The sequence below is a fragment of the Charadrius vociferus genome, unplaced genomic scaffold, assembly GCF_000708025.1.
Source record: "Charadrius vociferus isolate BGI_N301 unplaced genomic scaffold, ASM70802v2 scaffold162, whole genome shotgun sequence".
NCBI lineage: Eukaryota > Metazoa > Chordata > Aves > Charadriiformes > Charadriidae > Charadrius > Charadrius vociferus.
In genome coordinates, this window is record NW_009647236.1 from 500,100 (window position 1) to 519,401 (window position 19,302).

Sequence of the window (19,302 nt, forward strand, 5' to 3'; positions counted from 1 at the left end):
ACTTTTCATATTTATATACACACTGTATTTCCATCCTCCTTACTAACTTTAAAGCACCAGTGCCTATAGCAATGCTTACTTACTAGTAACAGTAAGGATGCAACATTGAGAGCTGTGCAAATATTGGTTGTTGATTTTCCAACAATCAGGTTTGATGTCCGATTGTTCCAGGGTAAGGGCCACCCTCAGTAAAACGTGCACGTAAAGACAGGAGCGAGAGCATCTGTGTGGGAGACAGGAAACAAATGCTACAGGTTGCGTTTTGTTTCTGATGCGTTTCCCCGAAACTACAGACGAACCTGAAGTGGCTTGGGTTTCTCTTTTTCTTTTGTAAAATGTCTTCAGGAGCCTCAACACAAGTCAAGTCTGTGTTAACCTAGAATTAATTGATAAAGACATCTGTTGTGCAGCTTTTGTCTGTTTGAAGCTTGTCACATGCACTTGACTTAAGGCTGACTTTACCTAGCAAAAATTACTATGTGTTTCCGTGGTCAGCAATTAAAAATACTGGTTTAGAAAATTCAGATTTCTTTAACCCACGGCTTTCCGTTTCTAAGAAGAATTTTGTTTGAGTCTGTTTTAACAATGGCTTCAGTTACTGCTGAACTTGGTCAACGTTTTAAAGTAGCTTACAACTCCTTCTGGTGTCGTCAGCAGAGACAGCAGTCTTGTTTGTTGCTATTTCATTGTTCGTATGCTGCAAGTTACCTCAGGGTGGGTTTTGTACCTTGTTTAGCACCTTTTTAATGTCTCGTCTCCCCCCTGCCCCTCCTTTTCGTTGGCCCGTGCTCAAACACCAGCTTTCTGGTTTCTGTGAGTGACAGCCCTTTCTTGCACCGAGCAGCATATGGGAGGAGGACTGAGCCTGTAGCATCCCGCAAAATGAGTGTGGATTCCCAGGGGCACAGTTTGTACTTAACGTTGCTGACAGGATCGGGCCCGAGTTAATATCAGTACTCTGCACTTGAATGCACCTTTTGTCTAAACTCGTATTATTGTGGCTGAAGGAGGAACATGAACGTGTTAAGACCAAACTGCTGCACACCAGGAAGACGTTGTGATTTGAGCACCATGAGGAAGGGGGATGCGTTTGTATGTGTGTGAGAGATGGAGTGAATGTGCGTGCGCTGGCTGAGTCTCCAGTACTTTCACAAGTTTCAGTCCCGTTTCTTTTAAAGGAAAGGGAAGAACTAGGTAAGTTTTATTTATTTAATGGCTCTGCAGTGTGATTTTTCTTATAACAAGGCAGAAATGGTTGTCTTTTATTTTTATGTGCTTGAAAATACCATTCTGGTTTTGATTCTTCAAATAACAGAGCAACTTCAGGTTTCCTTGTATGCAATCCTCCCCCTACCAGCCGGGGAATGGCAAAAACTGCTCTGGGGCCTCTTCTCCGGGCAGGGCAAGGTTGAAGCACTTGTGTGTTGCCCACCAGCACATTCTCTTGCTGCTCCTGGGACCTATCACAGGTTCTTCCCCAATGCCTCTGCTGGAGGAGGCGTGGGGAGGAGCAGACTCCCTTGGATTTTTTTTTAGGGTTTTGGTTTCTTTTTTTCTTTAAAAGGCAGAAAGGATATTCTCCATCTTCAAGAGTGGACCCACAAAGAAGGATCTGAAAGCTTTTTCCATAGTTTGACTGCCCAGGCCACATTTTTGCTAAGTCCTTTCACACCGATCCAGGAAAGTAAAGAGGCTTAAAAATAAAAACTAATTGGGCTGTGTCTGTAGTCTGTCCTGACAGTGTCTCTGCTCTGATAACCAGGGGTCTGATGTTTTCCTGCAAAGCTAAGTAAAATGGTTCTGATCCAAATTGGGAATCACTTTTTCATGCAGATGGAGCTTATCTTAGGACACTAAATCTAAGCGGTGCTTCAGTTTTCTGTGTTTGTTTATTAAAAATGATAAATTGAATATTTATTTCACTCCAAAGCAAGGCAGCTTGTCTGAGTTCGACTGTGAAATGTGCTGCCAAAGTGTAGTTACCAACCGAATAGCAACAGCTGACCTGTGCGGAGCAGGAGGGTTAAGAATGACGGTCGGTCCTCAACGCCAAACTGACTAAGCGCAATGCAGGTCTGGGTGTTATCTGAGGAGGCTCTCTGATCAAATTGATTTCCTTAATGCATTAGATCCCGAAGGGGCTGCCTAAGGTGGTGAAATGAGTTCCATAAGGACAAGCGGCTCCCTGGGTTGTGGGTGATAAAGACAGGGGTATTGAATCAGTGGCTACGTTGTGCATTACATACTTGTCTGGATCTTTAGGAGGGAAGCAAAACAGCCATTCTTGCTCTCTTTAAATGGCATTGTGTGCAATGATGTATTTGGCTTTCAGGACAAAGTAGTGAAAAATTAAGCCTTGGCTTCCAGAACTTTATATGAAGATGTTAATCGTGCTCATTGCTCCAGGCATTCATGTAGTACCACGTTAGTTTCCTCTGCTGGGAAAACTACGCTACTTCATGATGTCTTTGAAAACTGGAGTGAGCCTGTCAACTTACACAGACCAGTTGCAATAGTTGAATGTTCACAAGTGCACAGGGCCTGATGGGATTCACCCCAGAGTATTAAAGGAGCTAGCGGACATTGTGGCAGGATCCCTCTTAATCATCTGCCAAAGTTCCTGGCAGTCTGGGGAGGTCCCCACGGACCAGAAGCTAGCCAGCATTGTTCCAATTTACATTGGTGGGCAGCGGGCTCAATAGGAGTCAGCAGTGTGCCCCGGCAGCCACGAGGGCAAACCACATCCTGAGGTGCATCAAACACAGCATCACCAGCCGGTCAAAAGAGGTGATTATCCCGTTGTATGCAGTGCTGGTGCAGCCTCACCTCGAGTTCTGTGTGCAGTTCTGGGCTCCGCAATTCAAGAAGGATATGCAGGTCCTTAAATGCATCCAGAAGAGGGCAACAAAGCTGGTGAAAGGGCTGGAAGGAATGTCCTATGAGGAACAGCTGAGGATTCTGGGCTCGTCTAGTTTGAAGAAAAGGAGGCTGAGGGGCGACCTCATTGCTCTCTGCAGACTCCTGAGGAGGGGAAGAGGAGAGGCAGGGGCTGGTCTCTCCTCCCTGGAATCCAGGGATAGGACGCGTGGGAGGGGGTCAAAGCTGAGCCAGGACAGGTTTAGACTGGACATTAGGAAGCATTCCTAATGTGAGGGTGGTCAGACATTGGAACAGGCTTCCCAGAGAGGTGGTCAATGCCTCATGTCTGTCAGTGTTTAAGAGGCATTTGGACAATGCCCTTAGTAATGTGCTTTAACTTTTGGTCAGCCCTAAAGTGGTCAGGCAGTTGGACTAGATGATCATTGTAGGTCCCTCCCACCTGAAATATTCTATTCTATTCTATTCTATTCTATTCTATTCTATTCTATTCTATATATTCCTTCATACTGATTTCACTATTAAATTCTCTGGTGTTATATTGAGGTTAAATGTGATCCTGAGCGTTCACAATAGGATATGTTGGCTGTGACTTTGTGTTCATTTTTTTAATGTTGTACCTAATTTTCTGAAGAGGCAGTAACTGTGTCAGTAACTTTCATGTACCCCTTTTCTATTTACAAAGATGACCAAAAATAGCGAACTTGTTCACAGAATACCTGTAGCGCAGGTAGTCACAACACAGGCATTTTAGTGATATAAAAACTATTGTGATTTTGCAGGAACTGCAGAGTTTTGCGGTGTGGGGCTCAAAAGTAATTACCGAGTGATTCTCAGTCTTCCTGGAGGATTGTACCTCACATTGTTGTGACAGGGCATGGTGATTCCTGCATAATCACCATGACATTTTGTCATCCTTCTCAGGACTTTTTCTGAAACCTGCCGAGACCAGGATGGAAAAATATCATTTCATTACCCTCCTTGGACACAGCAACTTCTGTTGAAGTTCAGCCACAAACCGGCATGTGTCTTTTTATGTGCCATAAGTGATGCTAAATCACCCTGTGGTGTTGGTGTGGGATCAGAAAGATTGCTGTGAAAAGAAAGGTAGGCAGACCTGTCTGTGAGAGCTTCATCTAAACACGTTTGTCCAAACTCTTATTTACTTTCAAATTCTATTATTTACACTGCTGACTGGCTTTTAGATCCATTTAATTAAAGAAAAACTGGCTCTATTGTGCAGTCTTTTGGTCTAATTGACTGTCCAAGATGGTCTTTGAATGCGGAATCTGGCCAAGTCCCCTGGTTTAAGAGCAACTTGTGGGTTTGCCACAGATTTCAGCTTCTCACATGTTCATGCTCAGTGCCTTTAGGAAGAACAGTGGATGGACTGGATATTTCACATCAAAAGACAGGAAATCAGATGTTAACTAATTTTGGTTATTTTTTAATTATGAAATTGTTTTAGTTTTCCTCTTCATCGTAAACTGGGATCACCCCTGCCGTTCCACATCAGCCAGGCTTCTGGCATTTAGTTTCGTAGGTCAGCTTGCGCCACTGACAGGTCAGTGTTTCAGCGGCCAAGTGCTGGCCCTTTCCCAGGGCTTTGGGCTCTGCTCTCAGAAGAGGAGTGATTGCAACATCTTTGCCATTGGGTGGAAACTATTCTTTCGTTTCTTTCTTTTTCCTTTTGTTTTTCCCTTTTCCCTATCATTGAAGCTGTTGTGTTTAGGTATCAGATTGATGAGACGTTAAAGAAAGCTCACCTTACCTTGATACATGCTTTTTTGGGGGGGAGGGCGTTGGAAGTTTTGCAGATCAAATAATTCTGGTTTACTTGTTATAATACCAATTGGACAAGCAAATACATTTTCTTCAGCAAACATCTATGACACCAAGAATTTATCTTTTTCTCCTAACAATTACCTGGGCAATTAGCAGTTCCTTTGTTTTTCAAGATACATTTGGAAAAGATTTTGTGGTTTTAATTGCAATTTGTTAGCCCAAGAACAGCATTTTCTCTTCCATAATACCTTTTTGAAGGTCACTTACACAAAGCAGGGTTATGTGTTGGTTTTGAAGGAAGGAAAAATACCCAGTACTGCCTAATTTAGCAAAATAAGCAGCAGAAGGGAAAGGTTCAGCCCTACCTCTAGGGTGGGACTGCCACAGCTGTGGTTTTCAGCATGGCCTAAAATGACCTCAACAAACGATAGCAAATGGGTATTGGGCCGGATTGCGTGCGTGTCAGTGTAGTCCTTGATTAATCCCTTAAGAAGCCTAGGAAAATAAGAGCAGAGTCAGACTAAGTTGAAAGCAGGCAATAAAATAGTAATTTACTAACATTTATGTAATTTTCTTTGAAAGAAAGGACCTAATTTAAGAGCAGCTAAGGAAACCTAGAACTGAAGTGATTTGAGCTGGTGGCTGAGCCTTAACTGGAATATGTTTTCTAGCTCCTGCTCCCAGCTCTAGTCACTACGCTGCTGCCCAGGTGAAATAGCACCTCTCTGGAAAAAAAATACAACACTGTGCCAGTACAGAGCCTCCTGAATTTTGCACAGATTTCCTACTGCACTTTAAAGCCATGCTGCTGCTGCTGTGGTTGGTGACTGTAGTGCTGTTGCAGGAAACAAATCATGTGGCAGGGCAACTGCAGAGGGCATTGCTGGAGAAAAGGGGTCATTTTGTTGCGTCTGATCTTCTGTTGTCTCTTCGCCCTGTTCAGAGGTACGTGCGCAGTCCTGGCCCAAGGTCTTGGTCACAAGGTCACGCTGTGATCTTTCGGTATTCCCCAAATAAGTTTCATGCTCGTGACTTTAATAACGATCTCACTTTGACTGGAAAGACAGAGTAGCATTGAATCTATTTATACCAGATCAGTCAAATTTGTGTTGCTGTCTGATACAGTGATATAAGGAGCTCCGTTCTTTATCATCACCTAAGCTGAGCTGTCGACTACTGCTGTTCCCTCCTCCCGCTGCCACTGATGCAGCGCAGGTAGCAGCCACATGGACAGGAGTGCCAGTGCAGACACGGGTTTGCCTGTGAGGGTGTTTTCAACCCCCTACTGCCTCTGCAATCCTTGAAGTAAATGTAAAACCTCAGAGCATCAATGCTTTACTCCCACTAGTTATACCGAGGAGCAAGTTATTCTGTGAACCAGTGAAAGATTTAGCAGAGGTTATTGGTCATGACAATACAAAACTACCTTCTCTCTACAAAGAAGCCCTGCTCAGTTACACCAAAACCATTTATCATTTGCTGATACCAGTTTTCATGAGATAAATTAAACATTTTTTTAAAAAGCATTTCCTTCTGCCTCACAAAAAGTATTTTTACAAGTAGGTTCCAAGTTTGCAATATGCGCTGCTGTTTTGGCAATCACAAATGTGAAACAACCGAGCTCGCAGTGGGTTTGTACCCCTGTTCTTGCCCGCTCACTGTGAGAAGGGAAGCAAATATGGATTTTGCCACAGGAGATTAATCAAAGATGCCGTTGCCCTCCACGATGTAAATTATTTATATTCAGTCCAGAGTTTTCTGCTGTGCTTCTGTTTTATACAGCTGTAAATGACTTGGATACAGCCCCAGTGGAAAGCCCTTACTATTTTGTAATGGAAAAAAAGGAACTCTGCAGGAGAGAAATCTATAATGAATGAACAGGAATATCATCTTCCAATTGTAAATAAGATCTTCTTCTGTTTATTTTGACATCTTTTTACAAATGTGTTGCATTCAGGTGTAAATATCCCAAACCATGAGTTCAGAGGTCTGAGATTTCTATTGTTAAATGTAATACTTTAATAGTTGTAATAATTATTTGTATAGATATGAACATGATAGTATTTTATTAAAAAAAAACCCAAAACACTCTTTGAATACTGTATTCTTGTTGGCACAGCTTCTTTCCCCATGGCAAGCGATTCAAGATAGGTAAAAATAAAAGCTTTGTTTTGAGAAGGGGAATTTACAATTAGAGTTCTCCATTCTGGTATATGCAGAGAATATACATGAGTTATGCACCACTTTATTTGGATATATAAAACTACATATTCCAGAAGAAACATGTACTGATAATCAAGTATCTGAATAACACATGGGAGATGCTGTCCCTGTGCAGGTTACAGTGATCACTGTGTTTTAAGACACAACTTCAGCTTTATAAAATGCTTCTCATCAAGCCCTGCCACGTTGGTTGTGAAGTGCTCTACAACAGTTCTTCTGTCACAGTCTGAATCTGAAGGATGTGGTTTGGAAGAGACCGGTACGGAGACACTGGAAGGTAAGTGACAGCTTTTGGGGAGGCAGCATAATGCAGGGGGAGCTACAGAATTGCTATGAAGCAATTCTTTCCCCAGCCTCCAAGCTGCCTTGCTTGTAAACCTGAAAATCCTCATGGACATCACAGAATGGTTAGGGTTAGAAGGGACCTCTGGAGATCATCTAGTCCAACCCCCCTGCCAGAGCAGGGTCACCTACAACAGGTTGCACAGGACAGCGTCCAGGCGGGTTTTGAATGTCTCCAGAGTGGGAGACTCCACAACCTCTCTGGGCAGCCTGTGCCAGTGCTCCACTACCCTCAAAGTAAAGAAGTTCCTTCTCATGTTAAGATGGAACTTCCTATGTTCAAGTTTATGCCCATTACCCCTCGTCCTATCACTGGGCACCACTGAAAAAAGACTGCTCCCATCCCCCTGGCATCCTCCCATTAAGTATTTGTAAGTATTAATAAGATCCCCCCTCGATCTTCTTTTCTCTAGACTAAAGAGACCCAAGTCCCTAAGCCTTTCTCCATAGGAGAGATGTTCCAATCCCCTAATCATCTTCGTTGCCCTTTGCTGGACCCTCTCCAGCAAAGGACAGTTCCCTGTCCTTCTTGAACTGGGGAGCCCAGAACTGGATGCAGTACTCCAGACGCGGCCTCACCAGGGCAGAGTAGAGGGGGAGGATGACCTCCCTCGACCTGCTGGCCACACTCTTCTTGATGCACCCCAGGATGCCATTCGCCTTCTTGGCCGCCAGGGCACATTGCTGGCTCATGGTCATCCTGTTGTCCACCAGGACTCCCAGGTCCCTCTCCACAGAGCTGCTCTCCAAGAGGTCAGCCCCCAACCTGTACTGGTGCATGGGGTTATTCCTCCCCAGATGCAGCACCCTACACTTGCCCTTGTTGAATTTCATCAGGTTTCTCTCTGCCCACCCTCATCCACCCATCTAGTTACTTTGTCATAGAAGGCTATCAGATTAGTCAGACATGACTTCCCCTTGGTGAATCCATGTTGACTACTTCTGATAATCTTCTTTTCATCCAGGTGCTTTGAGATGACTCCCAGAACAAGCTGCTCCATCATCTTCCCAGGGATGGAGGTGAGGCTGACCGGCCTGTAGTTTCCCGGGTCATCCTTCCTGCCCTTTTTGAAGACTGGAGTGACATTGGCTATCCTCCAGTCCTCAGGCACCTCACCTGTCCTCCAGGACCTTTCAAAGATAATGGAGAGAGGCCCAGCAATGACTTCCCCCAGCTCCCTCAGCACCCGAGGGTGCATCCCATCAGGCCCCATGGATTTATGTATATCCAATTTATCTAACTGATCTTTAACGTGCTCCTTGTCAACCAAGGGATAGTCTTGTTTCCCCCAGACTTTCTCTGTTACCTGCAAAGTCGGGGTCTCACAAGGACTGGCCCGAACAGTGAAGACAGAAGCAAAGAAGGCATTTAGCAACTCCACCTTCTCTGCATCAATTGTCACCACAGCACCTGTCTCATTCAACAACGGGCCCACATTTTCCCTAGTTTTCCTTTTGTCTCCTATATACTTAAAGAAACCCTTCCTGTTGGCCTTGACATTCCTCACCAGGTTAAATTCCAAGGCTGCCTTGGCTTTCCTTGTTTCCTCCCTGCATACCCTGACAGCATTCTTGTATTCCTCCCAAGCAGTCAGCCCCTTCTTCCACCTATTGTAAACTCCCTTCTTCCACCTGAGCCTTTTCAGAAGGTCCCTGCTCAGCCAAGCAGGTCTCCTTCTCCCCTTGCCTGATTTCTTGCTCTTTGGGATGCACTGATCCTGAGCTTGGAGGAGGTGACGCTTAAATAGCAGCCAGCTCTCTAGAGCCCCCTTACCCTCTAGAGCCCTTTCCCATGGGATTTGCCCAAGCAATTCTTTGAAACGATCAAAGTTAGCCCTCCTGAAGTTTAGGGTTTCAACTCTACTTGTCATTTTGTCTATTCTACACTTAATCCTGAACTCTATCTTCTCATGATCGCTGGAGCCCAGTCTGCCCCCAACCTTTACATCCTCCACCAGTCTCTCTTTGTTTGTCAGTAAGAAGATAAATCATCTTCCATAAAAGTATTTTTTTAATTTAGTGTCAAGACAGATGAGCTGCTGTTTCATTATTTGAATGGCAGCCAGTATCTATAGTTTAACAAGGGGGCTATGTTCAGAGCATCAAGATATGTGCAGGACTGAGGACGGTCTCTGAGCAGGCACAGTAACCTACTCTCAGCCCGCAGTCCCTACTGCGAGAGGCAGCTCAGGCCTGAGAGCAGGCGGATGAGTTAACTGCACCCAGCACTGCCCAGGAGCAACAGCCCCAAGTTCAGTGTTGGCACGTTGCCGGCTCACTGCATGAAGGTGGAGTTTCCTGCTGTAGCAACCTGCTCTTTCCTATTCTAGTAGGGGGGGGAACACGGCGCGAGGCATCTCAATACCTTCAAGGACAGGCTGATGCCCCCACCACTGTCTAACCACAAGAGACGCAGGTACAGTGTTACCTGCGGGAGATGGATCAGGGCTGCCGGCACCATTTCCACCGAGGCCCCAGCAGTGCCCCTGGGGCAGTGAGGTGCCTCTGGTCAGCTCTCCTCCAGGCTGAGAGCTGCTGGGGGCCCTCAGGCCTGCTGGGCATGTACAAACGCTTGGTACAGCCACATGCACCTGTACGTGAGGGAAACCACAGACAAAAGCACAAGTGAAACTGGCTCAGAGTGCTTCTTCCCCCATCTTAAGCTAGAGGTGGAGCATACCCACGGGCAGTGTACCTCAGTCTTAAATACACCCTGGTATTGTACTGGATAAACTCAGTAGCTCCCTGTCACTGTCATTGCTAACTTCCCCACCACCACCACCCCTTTTGCTCTGTGTAGATACCGCTGTTTTGACAGGCTCAAAAATCTACATTTAGCTGTGGTCAAGTTAACATTTCTCCTAAAACTGCCTTCATATTTCAGAGTGCAGCATGCTCCTTCTGCCTGAGCGGCTCTTCAACCATCCCAGAGGTGGTGGTGGTAGTTCTAGCACCATCAGCTTGCATGATCCTAATAGGTTCCCTAAACTGTGAGGGAGTTTTCTTATTATTATTTTGTAATACAAAAGCTATTTTTGTCTCCCTTGCATTGAACCGGGCAGACCAACAGCTTTACCTACAAGAAAACAGGGACTATATGGTTGTATCCACCTCCTCCCTGTGGCTTAAGTCAACAAAGCTGTGGGAGAGGGGAGACACCTTCAGATGCCCAGGAGCTGTGTAAAGACCATGGCAGTGAGAAGAGACAGGTCACAACATTGCTATGGGGGGAGGCAGAGCAGAGCCTGCTCAGCAGCAGCACTTTTCTGGCCATGCACCACCCAAAAATCTCTTCACTCAACCACAGCACTGCACTGGTTTTACTTGGGAAAGTGTTAGAGGCCCAGGCTGGTGTAGGAATGGGGAAGGTGTTGCAGGAGAGGGTAACACAAAAATTATACAAAGCTGAGTGTTAGTGGCTCTTTTGCTTATAAAACCAGCAAACATAGCTCATGGCTTGGCAAATAAGCCTTTAACGAGCGACTGCAGAAAGCTTTGGGCAGGTGTTCCAGGGCAGGTACAGCTTCCACAATGTATGGAGAGTTACTCTGGCAGCTGCCACTTCCAGCTAGGGCACCTCCTGCTGCATTTTTGCTCCTCAGCCCCTACAGCGAGCCACTTAAACTCACTGAGGGGAGAATTCACCAGCCAAGTGAAGTGTTTGCTTCTCTTTCAAGAGTTGTTAAAGCAGTTTGTGCTGAGCATCAGAGGGGTGAGCAGGTGATGGAATCAGGGACCACCCTGCTACCCACCTAGCGGCAGCAGAAGGGCCCCCACCTCCTAACACAATTCACACCAGCTGCTCCACTTGTCTCCCTACACACCTCTGTCTCACACCGTTTCACTCAGTAAGCAGAGAAAGGTGAAACAAGAACAACGTGACACCTGCAAGTCAGGGAACACAGGTCCCCACCAGCCCAGAGAAGCCTCCTCCCTTCCCCAAGGGCAGTCACCCAGTGAAGGGCAGTGGGATTAAAGCCACACACCGCATTCCAGGTGCAGGACAATGCACAGCTGAGCTCGACTAGGACAGCTGGGAGAGACAGATCCCAGCCAGGCACCCCACCAGCCAGAGCCATTGAGGCACCCCCACAGAGGCTGGGCTCTGCAGCCGCTAGGTGGAAGAACTGAAGTACGAACAGAAACCAGGAGGCAGAGCAAAGCTAAGAGGAAATTTTAAAAATTGATGCATTAAGCTGGAGGCACAGAAGCAGCAGGCAGACAATTCCAAGCCTTCCTCCCATCTCTTAGGCTTGAGGTGCCTTTTCTTGTATTTATATTAATTCTCTCACATTATTCTGCTTGTTCTGCACTGTTCTCCACCTTCTCTCTCCCTCACTGCTGCTACCACCTTGCCATTCACATGCTGTGCTCATCTCTGCATAGCTCAGCAAGCCCATATGTTGCTCTTCTACCTCCTACGTTGAGCCTTCCAACTGCTTTCAACATTAGTTTTTTCACACATTCCTACTTAGAGAAGATAACCACCTTCTCAGAAATAAATACAAGCTTGGAACAAGGGCTGAGACTACAGACTATGGAAGATACAGGGAGAAGGAATATCTTTTATGAAATTGTGTGTACAAAACTAGACAGACTTGGGGGCATGCAAGCCCTTCTTCAGTCTGGCAAAGAAATGATATTCCTACTACCCCAACACCTTGTGCTATGTCCTTGATTTCTGCCCACCACAAAATACACCAAGAGCAGAACATCCTTGTACAAGAGGAAAAGCTGTTCATCCTTCTCCACACCAAAACATGGGGTAAGGGCAGTGCTGCAAGGCAAGAGCCCATCCTGCACCTGACTAAGCAGGGGGTGTGAAGGCGGCACAGCGAGCAAAGAGGACTTGAGATCAGACTCACAAACAGCAGGATCCAGCACTGGATTCTCCAGGTCTCACTCCCCCGCAAATACCTGCTTGTACACCAGTTCTGATGATCTGCCAAGATCAAGAGGTTTTTGAACTAGTGTCCCGTTTCTCCCCATCTCACTGGCTCATGGGGGCTGAAGGGGGAAGCATTTGCTAATTCTAGTAAAAAAAACTGCACTGGAGTCTCTGGCCAGGCTACCCTGGTTCATATAAAAATATTCAGTGGGCTCTGGAGTGCTTTGCATGGTGCAATTGCAGCTGCATAGTGTGACCACAGCATGGACACCAGAGAAGCCAGGCAGTAAAAAAAATCAAAGGCTGATGAAGTTCCTACAGGAGGTTGATGCTCTAACCGTCGAGCCTCAGGCAACAGCAGGGCAGTATGTCCACTTCAAGCACCTTTAATCACCCCAAAACAGTTGGACTTGATGATCTTAAAGGTCCCTTCCAACCTAGACAATTCTATGATTCTATCTGGCCCACCGCAGCACTGCTGTCCTGCGAGCACCTCCCCACACAAAGCCTTGTAAGCCACCCTGAAGGCACACAGCGGAGTTGACCTGAACTTTTCCATGCACTTGCTTGCTAGAGCAAGAAGCTGTTCGTGTAAGGCCTGTGGTGAGGACTCCATCAGGACATTTTCTCTCCTCTCTCTGCTACCTCCCCCAATTCTGGCCCCAAAGCACTGCCCCACTTGCTCCCTAGCTCACCTCAGCAGCAAATGATATGACCATCACACAAGCACATCACCTCCCAATAGATCTACCACTGCAGCTCTTCATGCAGCTTCCAGGTGGCACCATGCAGCAGGGCTCCATGCAGCTGTGCCTCAGACCTCTGCTCCTGCTGCTGGGGCCAGGACTAGAGAAGCAGAGAGAAGGGAGGGAATGGATGGTGCTGGTAGCCGTGCTATCACTGCGTGTTACCATCTGCCTTCCAAGTAGAGCTCTAGAAAGAGCACATCCTGCACAGATGTTATTACAACAAATTTTGGTTTCACTGGTCAGAGAACTGGAAGTGAACTTGGGCTCCCACTGCAGCTCTTACATTTGCAGGGAGGAGGACAGGGCAGCACAGAGCATGAGTTACAAGAAAAAATCTGTTAGGTCAAACATTCATATACCTCTGGGTACAGAAAGCCAGGTGGCTCCATCTGCACAGCATGTTTATAACTGGGCAGGACAAAGCACCATAGCCCCACCAGGAGCCCCTTACTGGGGTGGCTCAGTCTTGCTGCGCTCAGCAGTAAGGATTTAGGGTTGGTCTTTTTTTTTTTTACCTCAGATTTCTCAGCAGCCTTTTCTTATGGGAAGAAACAGGAAGCTGCAGACAAGCCTGCATAGATAATATTGGGTTCTGACATTTTAGACAGACCAAGAACACATGGCAAGGCTGCAGGGTGGCTGAATAGAAAATGTGGACTATCCCCAGCCTGATATTCCCCTGCTGGTGCTACTCAGTCAAACGCAAATGCCGTCTCCTTCCCTGCAGCCCATGCCAACAGTGTTAGGGAAGAGAACCTCATGCTTCACAACAAGCCTGAAAAACCTACCCCTGTTTCTAGCATCATTGAACATTCACAACTCCATCTGCATGGCAAACCTGTAAGTCAAGCTCAGAGTATCATAATAAAATGCAACACACAAGGACCACCACCATCTTCTGCATGTTCTGGCACACCCTGCCTGAAACATGGCTAGATCTCCATAGGAGTACAGCTGTGCTCGGGAAGATAGCTGCTGGCAGCCTCTTGTGTCATTCCTCCTCCAGACCTCTTTGCGCTCCACCAAAGGGGCCACAGTGACAAACAAGAGTGTCTGTTCTTTACTCCAGGTAGCCCCACAAAGGCAATTTGGTTAAGAAATCAAGCAGGTCATCTGTAGGAATGCTCAGGAAACTGTGAGGGTCCTAATGATCTAAGGATGACAGCAGCTGTGTGACACCACTGGGGACCCCTCTGCCCTGAGTGCTCTTTGCTGCTGCTGAGAGCTGGAGCAAGAATTCAGACCAACCTGCAGAGCAGGAAGGTAAGAACATTCATTTTATTGACCATCTTGACAAACTCCAACTTAGAATAAAATAAAAACCAGCTACTGCAAAACCTTTCTAAGAGATACAGACTTCTTGGAATATAAAATTTCCATAGTCTTCTGCTTTGGTAAGCACAACTGGAACTGAGCCTTTGTATCACTGGGTACATGCACATACAAAGGAAAAATGCTCAGACAATGACAAGAATAAGGACAGCAGGCCTCAAGAATACTTTTTAATTCAAAATTAGCAAAACAGGTCACATTTTAGATGCAAGGCCTGAAATAATTCACACCTTATTCTTGTTTTTTAAATAACAGAATTCAGGAAGAATGCAGAAGCCATTTAAAAACTTACTTCAGATGCAGAAAAGTTGGAGAGGAAAGAAGTTTGGTCCAGGTCTTTAGATAAAGAGCTCAACCTCAACTGCCCCAAAACCTCCACACTCCCAGCCCATAAGAGAACCTCCTTGGCCAAGTTTGCCCAAAGCAAGCTTGCGGGAGGAGAAACTCTGAGGCTGCTGGACAGCCTCATCCCCTTCCACCTTGCCCCTTTAGCAAGGCCACGCAGCAGGAGCCAAGGAGCTGCCAAGAAGCTACCCAGCACACAAGGCTGCGGCTTCACCACACCATCTCTCTTAGGGTCACTTGAGGACAGCACTTCTGGTACTGTGAAGGAGACCATCACACTGACAAGAACCTGTGCAGGAGCTGCCAGAGAGAAGTGAGGCTGTTCAACATGTGTAAGTGAGAGAGGCTGCAAGAGCAAGGCAGGAGGTTCTGCCTCTGGCAGAGCACTCATTTGCAGCTTTAGTCTACCATCTCCCTCCAACACTGCAGTCCTTTGGACTTGTTTCTCTTGTTACCATGGCTCCCCACCAGCTACAGGAGAAGCTTCTCCAAAAAAAAGAAAGGCAAAAAAAAAAAAAAAAAAAAAAAAAACAGAGAAACCAGTCTCCCACTGCCACCTCAGGTTGGAGTCCTTTGCTCACTTGGTGGCAGCAGGACAGGAACCAAATGCTCTCCCTGTGCTGCTGAAGGGACTCTCCGAGGGCAGCAGCCTGCAGGGTACAGGTGCTGGCTGCTGATGCAGGAGGAGCTGCATTGCATTTGTCAAGCCCGCTCACCAGAGAGGAAGCCGAGCACTCAGCAGGGAGGAAGGGAAGCAAAGGTCTCAAACACACCTCCTGTTTCCTCCCTCTTCACTGGCTCCAGCACCCGCTGCACCTACAAGCCAGGGGGCTGTGCACTGGCCTCAGCCACTGGGTTGCGCCTGCCCCAGAGGATGCGGTGGAAAAGGAGCAAACGTAGTCTTCCCTCCTGGTCCCGCCTCAGTTACCGCAGTACCCTTTCATGGTTGGTGTGGGATGTGGCTCCCCTGCTCCCACGGGGTTGTTGGCCACAGAAGCAGGCTCATTCCCCACAGATGCCAGTGGCCTGGTGCCTTTGGCTGAGCAATCTGAGACACCCCGTTCTCCTGGGGACTCAGAACACCGGGATCTTGTCCCTGCGCACCACGTCCAGGTCATCATCTAGGGTCAGCAGCACCTGAGGAGGAAAGCACAAGGCAGCTTCAGGTCTCATTGGCCAGCCCACAGTTGTGGAGAATGACCAGCTCCTGATGGCATCTCATCACAGGGGAGCTCCAGCATGTACAGGAGTCACAACAGCAACCCATATAGATGTGCGAGATTAGCTTTGATTCTGTAACGCTCCAAACAAGTCATTCTGGCAGCACAGCTGACAGGTAGCTCTGCTGACAGCACTGCAAGGACCTGAGCAGGTAATCCTGCCCCAGCCATGATGGAGATGCTGCTTGTAAACCGGTCCCTTGTCACTAGCCTCTGAAGAGCCATCCAGGAGGCAGTAGGATAGGAATTACTTGACCACAGCTCAGGCATTGCAAGTGTCCAGGCAGCCCCTTCACAAATGGTTTGTGCTTTGCACAGGTAGGGTTAAGGTCTCCCCCTCCACTTCCCCAAAACGGTATCCTGTGACCCCATCGCAGGGGACACCTCCACCTTTGCCACCACACAGATCATCAGGCCTGAAAACAGGTACCAAGTATGGGAGCACAGGAGTCACCTATCGAAGTGATGGAAAGCCCAGGAGTGAGCTAACCTCCAGACCAGTGACCCAACAGCCTGGGTCAAAGGCAGTAGGGTCCCTTTCTGGGACATCCTCACAAACCCATGAGAGGGTTGGTCACACCAGCAGCCCCTCAGCTTCCCCACAACAGCTGCATGACCCACAGCCCCAGAGGGAATTTGAAGCCAAGAGGCACAGGGAGCAAAAACCAAGGAAAAAAGCCTGATCCCGCTGACAAGGAGCACCCCACCAGGAAGCACGTCTGGAGGCAGAGCCAAGCAGAGGTGTTGGGGCAGTCACAGCTCCACATGGACAGAGAGCGACAAGGAGGAAGAGGAGAGGGTGAGGTCATACAGCACAGTGGAGGCTCAGCAGGACTCACCAGAAAGGAGAAGAACAAGGCAGCTGCAGAGAGGAAGTGCCAGACATCATGGTCATCGAAGAAACCCAATAGGATGCACGGCCGGTTCTTTTCCCGGGACTCTGCTGGAGTCTCCTAGGGGAGTAGGAAGGGAGTCAGGACCTGATATCCACTCACACAGGGCCCTGGCTGGCCACACTGGACCCTCTGGAGATCGCCCTGTCTTAACACTCCATGCAGGATCCAGGAAAAAGTGCTGTGTTGGCTGGACATGTGGTGAGAGCAGGGCAGGAACGCAGTGTCATACTTAGACCTGGAGATGGATCTGGGGCCACAACCCATGGACAGGGGGACAACTCTGGTCTTCACATCTGAGCTACTGCACCGCACAAGCCGCACAGCCGCCCCCAGACCACCCTGCAGCAAGCCACTCACTTCCATGGAGATAGACACACTACCTTGTTAGGAGGCATCCAGTCAGGATTTAAGCACCTCCCAGGCCATGGAGAGGCCCCATAACCCCAGGCGGGTTATTCCCTATTGGTCATCTGCTCCAGGGAGGAGCCTTCCCCTCCAGCATTGGTCAGGATTTGCCCAGTTTTGCTTTCAGGTCCTCAGCTCCTCCTCTGTGCCCTAGTGAGGACCTCCAGATCACCTGGGTCATAGATAGCCTCTGCACAGCTGCACATGTACAGTTGTTTTTGGCTCACCACAGCTCCCGTGCTCCTTTCCCAGACTGCTGAAGAAGTTAAGCCCTTTACAGCTCACCATGAGTAGCCCAAGACTCTTCCCAGAGTACTTTTTGTGCAAAATGAACAACAGGAAAGAAATATGACAAGAGACAGAGATGGACAGGACAGTGAAAGGGTAACTTTACCTCCCAGCTGCTGAGGGTCTGGAAGAAGAAGTAGAGGGCGGCTGCCCACACCACTGCCGTGGCCACGATGCAGAACAGGGGGATGGGTAGGAGCTTCTCAGAGCTGCGGAGCTGCAGGCAGCGACATAGCCTCACAATGCGCCCCGAGTTCTTCCCAGGGGCCAGAGCCACGCACAGGGCTGACATGCCAGTATGGACCATTTGCATTTCCCTGCCCACCCCAGGGAAACACAGACCAGCCACCCCCAAGATGGCTACACAGCATCTTTCCCCAACACCAAAACCTTGTCTCACCCTGAGCCCCACAACAGCTGCTCCACATCCCTCTGCAGCACCATAGGAACCCAGACTGCAGCCAAAAAAAGAGGCCCATCCCTTCCCCTTTGGAGACAGGCACTCCATGGACAGCCACAGCTGCCTCCTTTACCTTCATGATGATGTAGAAAGCCAAATACAGCAACAGGTTACAGATAAAGATCCCCAGTATGTAGGAGGCAAAGTCTCTGGGCCGATACACCAGCCCAAAGATAGCACTGAGAGAGAGAGAGAGAAGAAGGGATGTTAGACAGCCTCTTTCACTGGGGACAGGGTACATCCCCAAAGAGGCCACCACCTGCTGCTCCCCCCAGGCCGTAGGACACAACGCTTCAAGTCTCCCAGTTCCCTGTAGGTAATGCACCATTCACCTCTGCTCCCTGCTGAGAAGCAAAGCAGACCAAACTAACTCATAGTCAGCTGCTGAGAGCAATCGGAGACCCCAGAGGACAGGCAAGGGCCACAGGTTGCTTCCAACCCACAGCCAAACACATCTCACTCAGTAGGAGCTGGCCCCAGATCTGCACATTTAGCAGAAGGCATGTCCCCGAGAAGCAGCTTTAGTGAAAAGCAAGAGCCTAGGGAAATGGTTTTAGGTCTCATCCAAGAGCTGATCCCTCCATCCATGCGTTTACTGCGGAGACATGCTCTGTGACTAATGAGAGTCTGTCAAGTCTCTTGCACCTTGGCTGCACCAGAGACCCCCCAGCTACGTGGGGAGCACATGTACAGCACAACACAGCACTGCGGTACCAGGCCAGCCCTACACAAACTCGCTCAGACACAAGCCATGAGACAGCACCAGCCGGAACGCTTAGGGATGCCTCACGTAGTTCTGTAGTGCTGTGCTACACTGCATCCTATGGATCTGCCTACCATTCAGCACTCATCGGATCCAGCCCCTTGCCAAAACACGTCAGAAAGGCCGCGGCACAGCACTATTGCTTAGACACTGCTGCACTTCCCCATCACTTCAGACCACCTGTGTGTCAATACTGAATCCTGCTGCCCACACGCACAAATATGCAAGACATCCACACCCCACTACTTACAAGGACCAGTTGACCAGGTTTCCAACAATGAGCAGCACCATCCTGTCCTGAAGAAAAGACACTGATGGTCATGTGAAAGCATAAAGAAATGCAAAAAGAGGCCTTTGCCTCAGAAATTCAGGATATCATGTGAGGATCGAGTGTGGCCCTGAAGTTTGCTCTGTGGGAGCTTTTGCCAGATGAAAACCACTCTGGCCCTCACGTATTTGAGAAAAATATTGCAAGAAGGAGACTAAACATCTAAAAAAAGGATGAGCCCAGCACTTAAGGATCAGCCTCGGGAGGTTCTGAAAATCCTTTGACTGTCTCCACTGTTTTTCTAGTTAGATTCCTTCTCTCCCACCATTTTACAGAAAAATTATTGCACAGAGCAAGGATGTGCTTGAAAGAGGCAGCAGGGGAAGCTTTGGATAGCATCCCACACATATCCACGGAGCCTTTTTTCACCCATCTCATCGTTAGCTGGGGAAGCACTGTAA

The 19,302-nt window shown here is 48.0% G+C and overlaps 1 protein-coding gene across 1 annotated transcript in view; it reads right to left on the reverse strand.

The window, feature by feature from the left end:
- Positions 1-15,615: 15,615 nt before the first annotated feature.
- SIDT1 (SID1 transmembrane family, member 1) overlaps positions 15,616-19,302 on the reverse strand; it is a 29,470-nt gene continuing 25,783 nt past the window's right edge. The window contains exons 21-25 of the mRNA XM_009879930.1: positions 18,824-18,870; positions 17,884-17,989; positions 17,457-17,567; positions 16,601-16,714; positions 15,616-15,678 (exon numbers count right to left, since the gene is read on the reverse strand). Coding sequence (XP_009878232.1) covers positions 15,616-15,678; positions 16,601-16,714; positions 17,457-17,567; positions 17,884-17,989; positions 18,824-18,870 — 441 coding nt within the window. The remainder of the gene's footprint in view (positions 15,679-16,600; positions 16,715-17,456; positions 17,568-17,883; positions 17,990-18,823; positions 18,871-19,302) is intronic.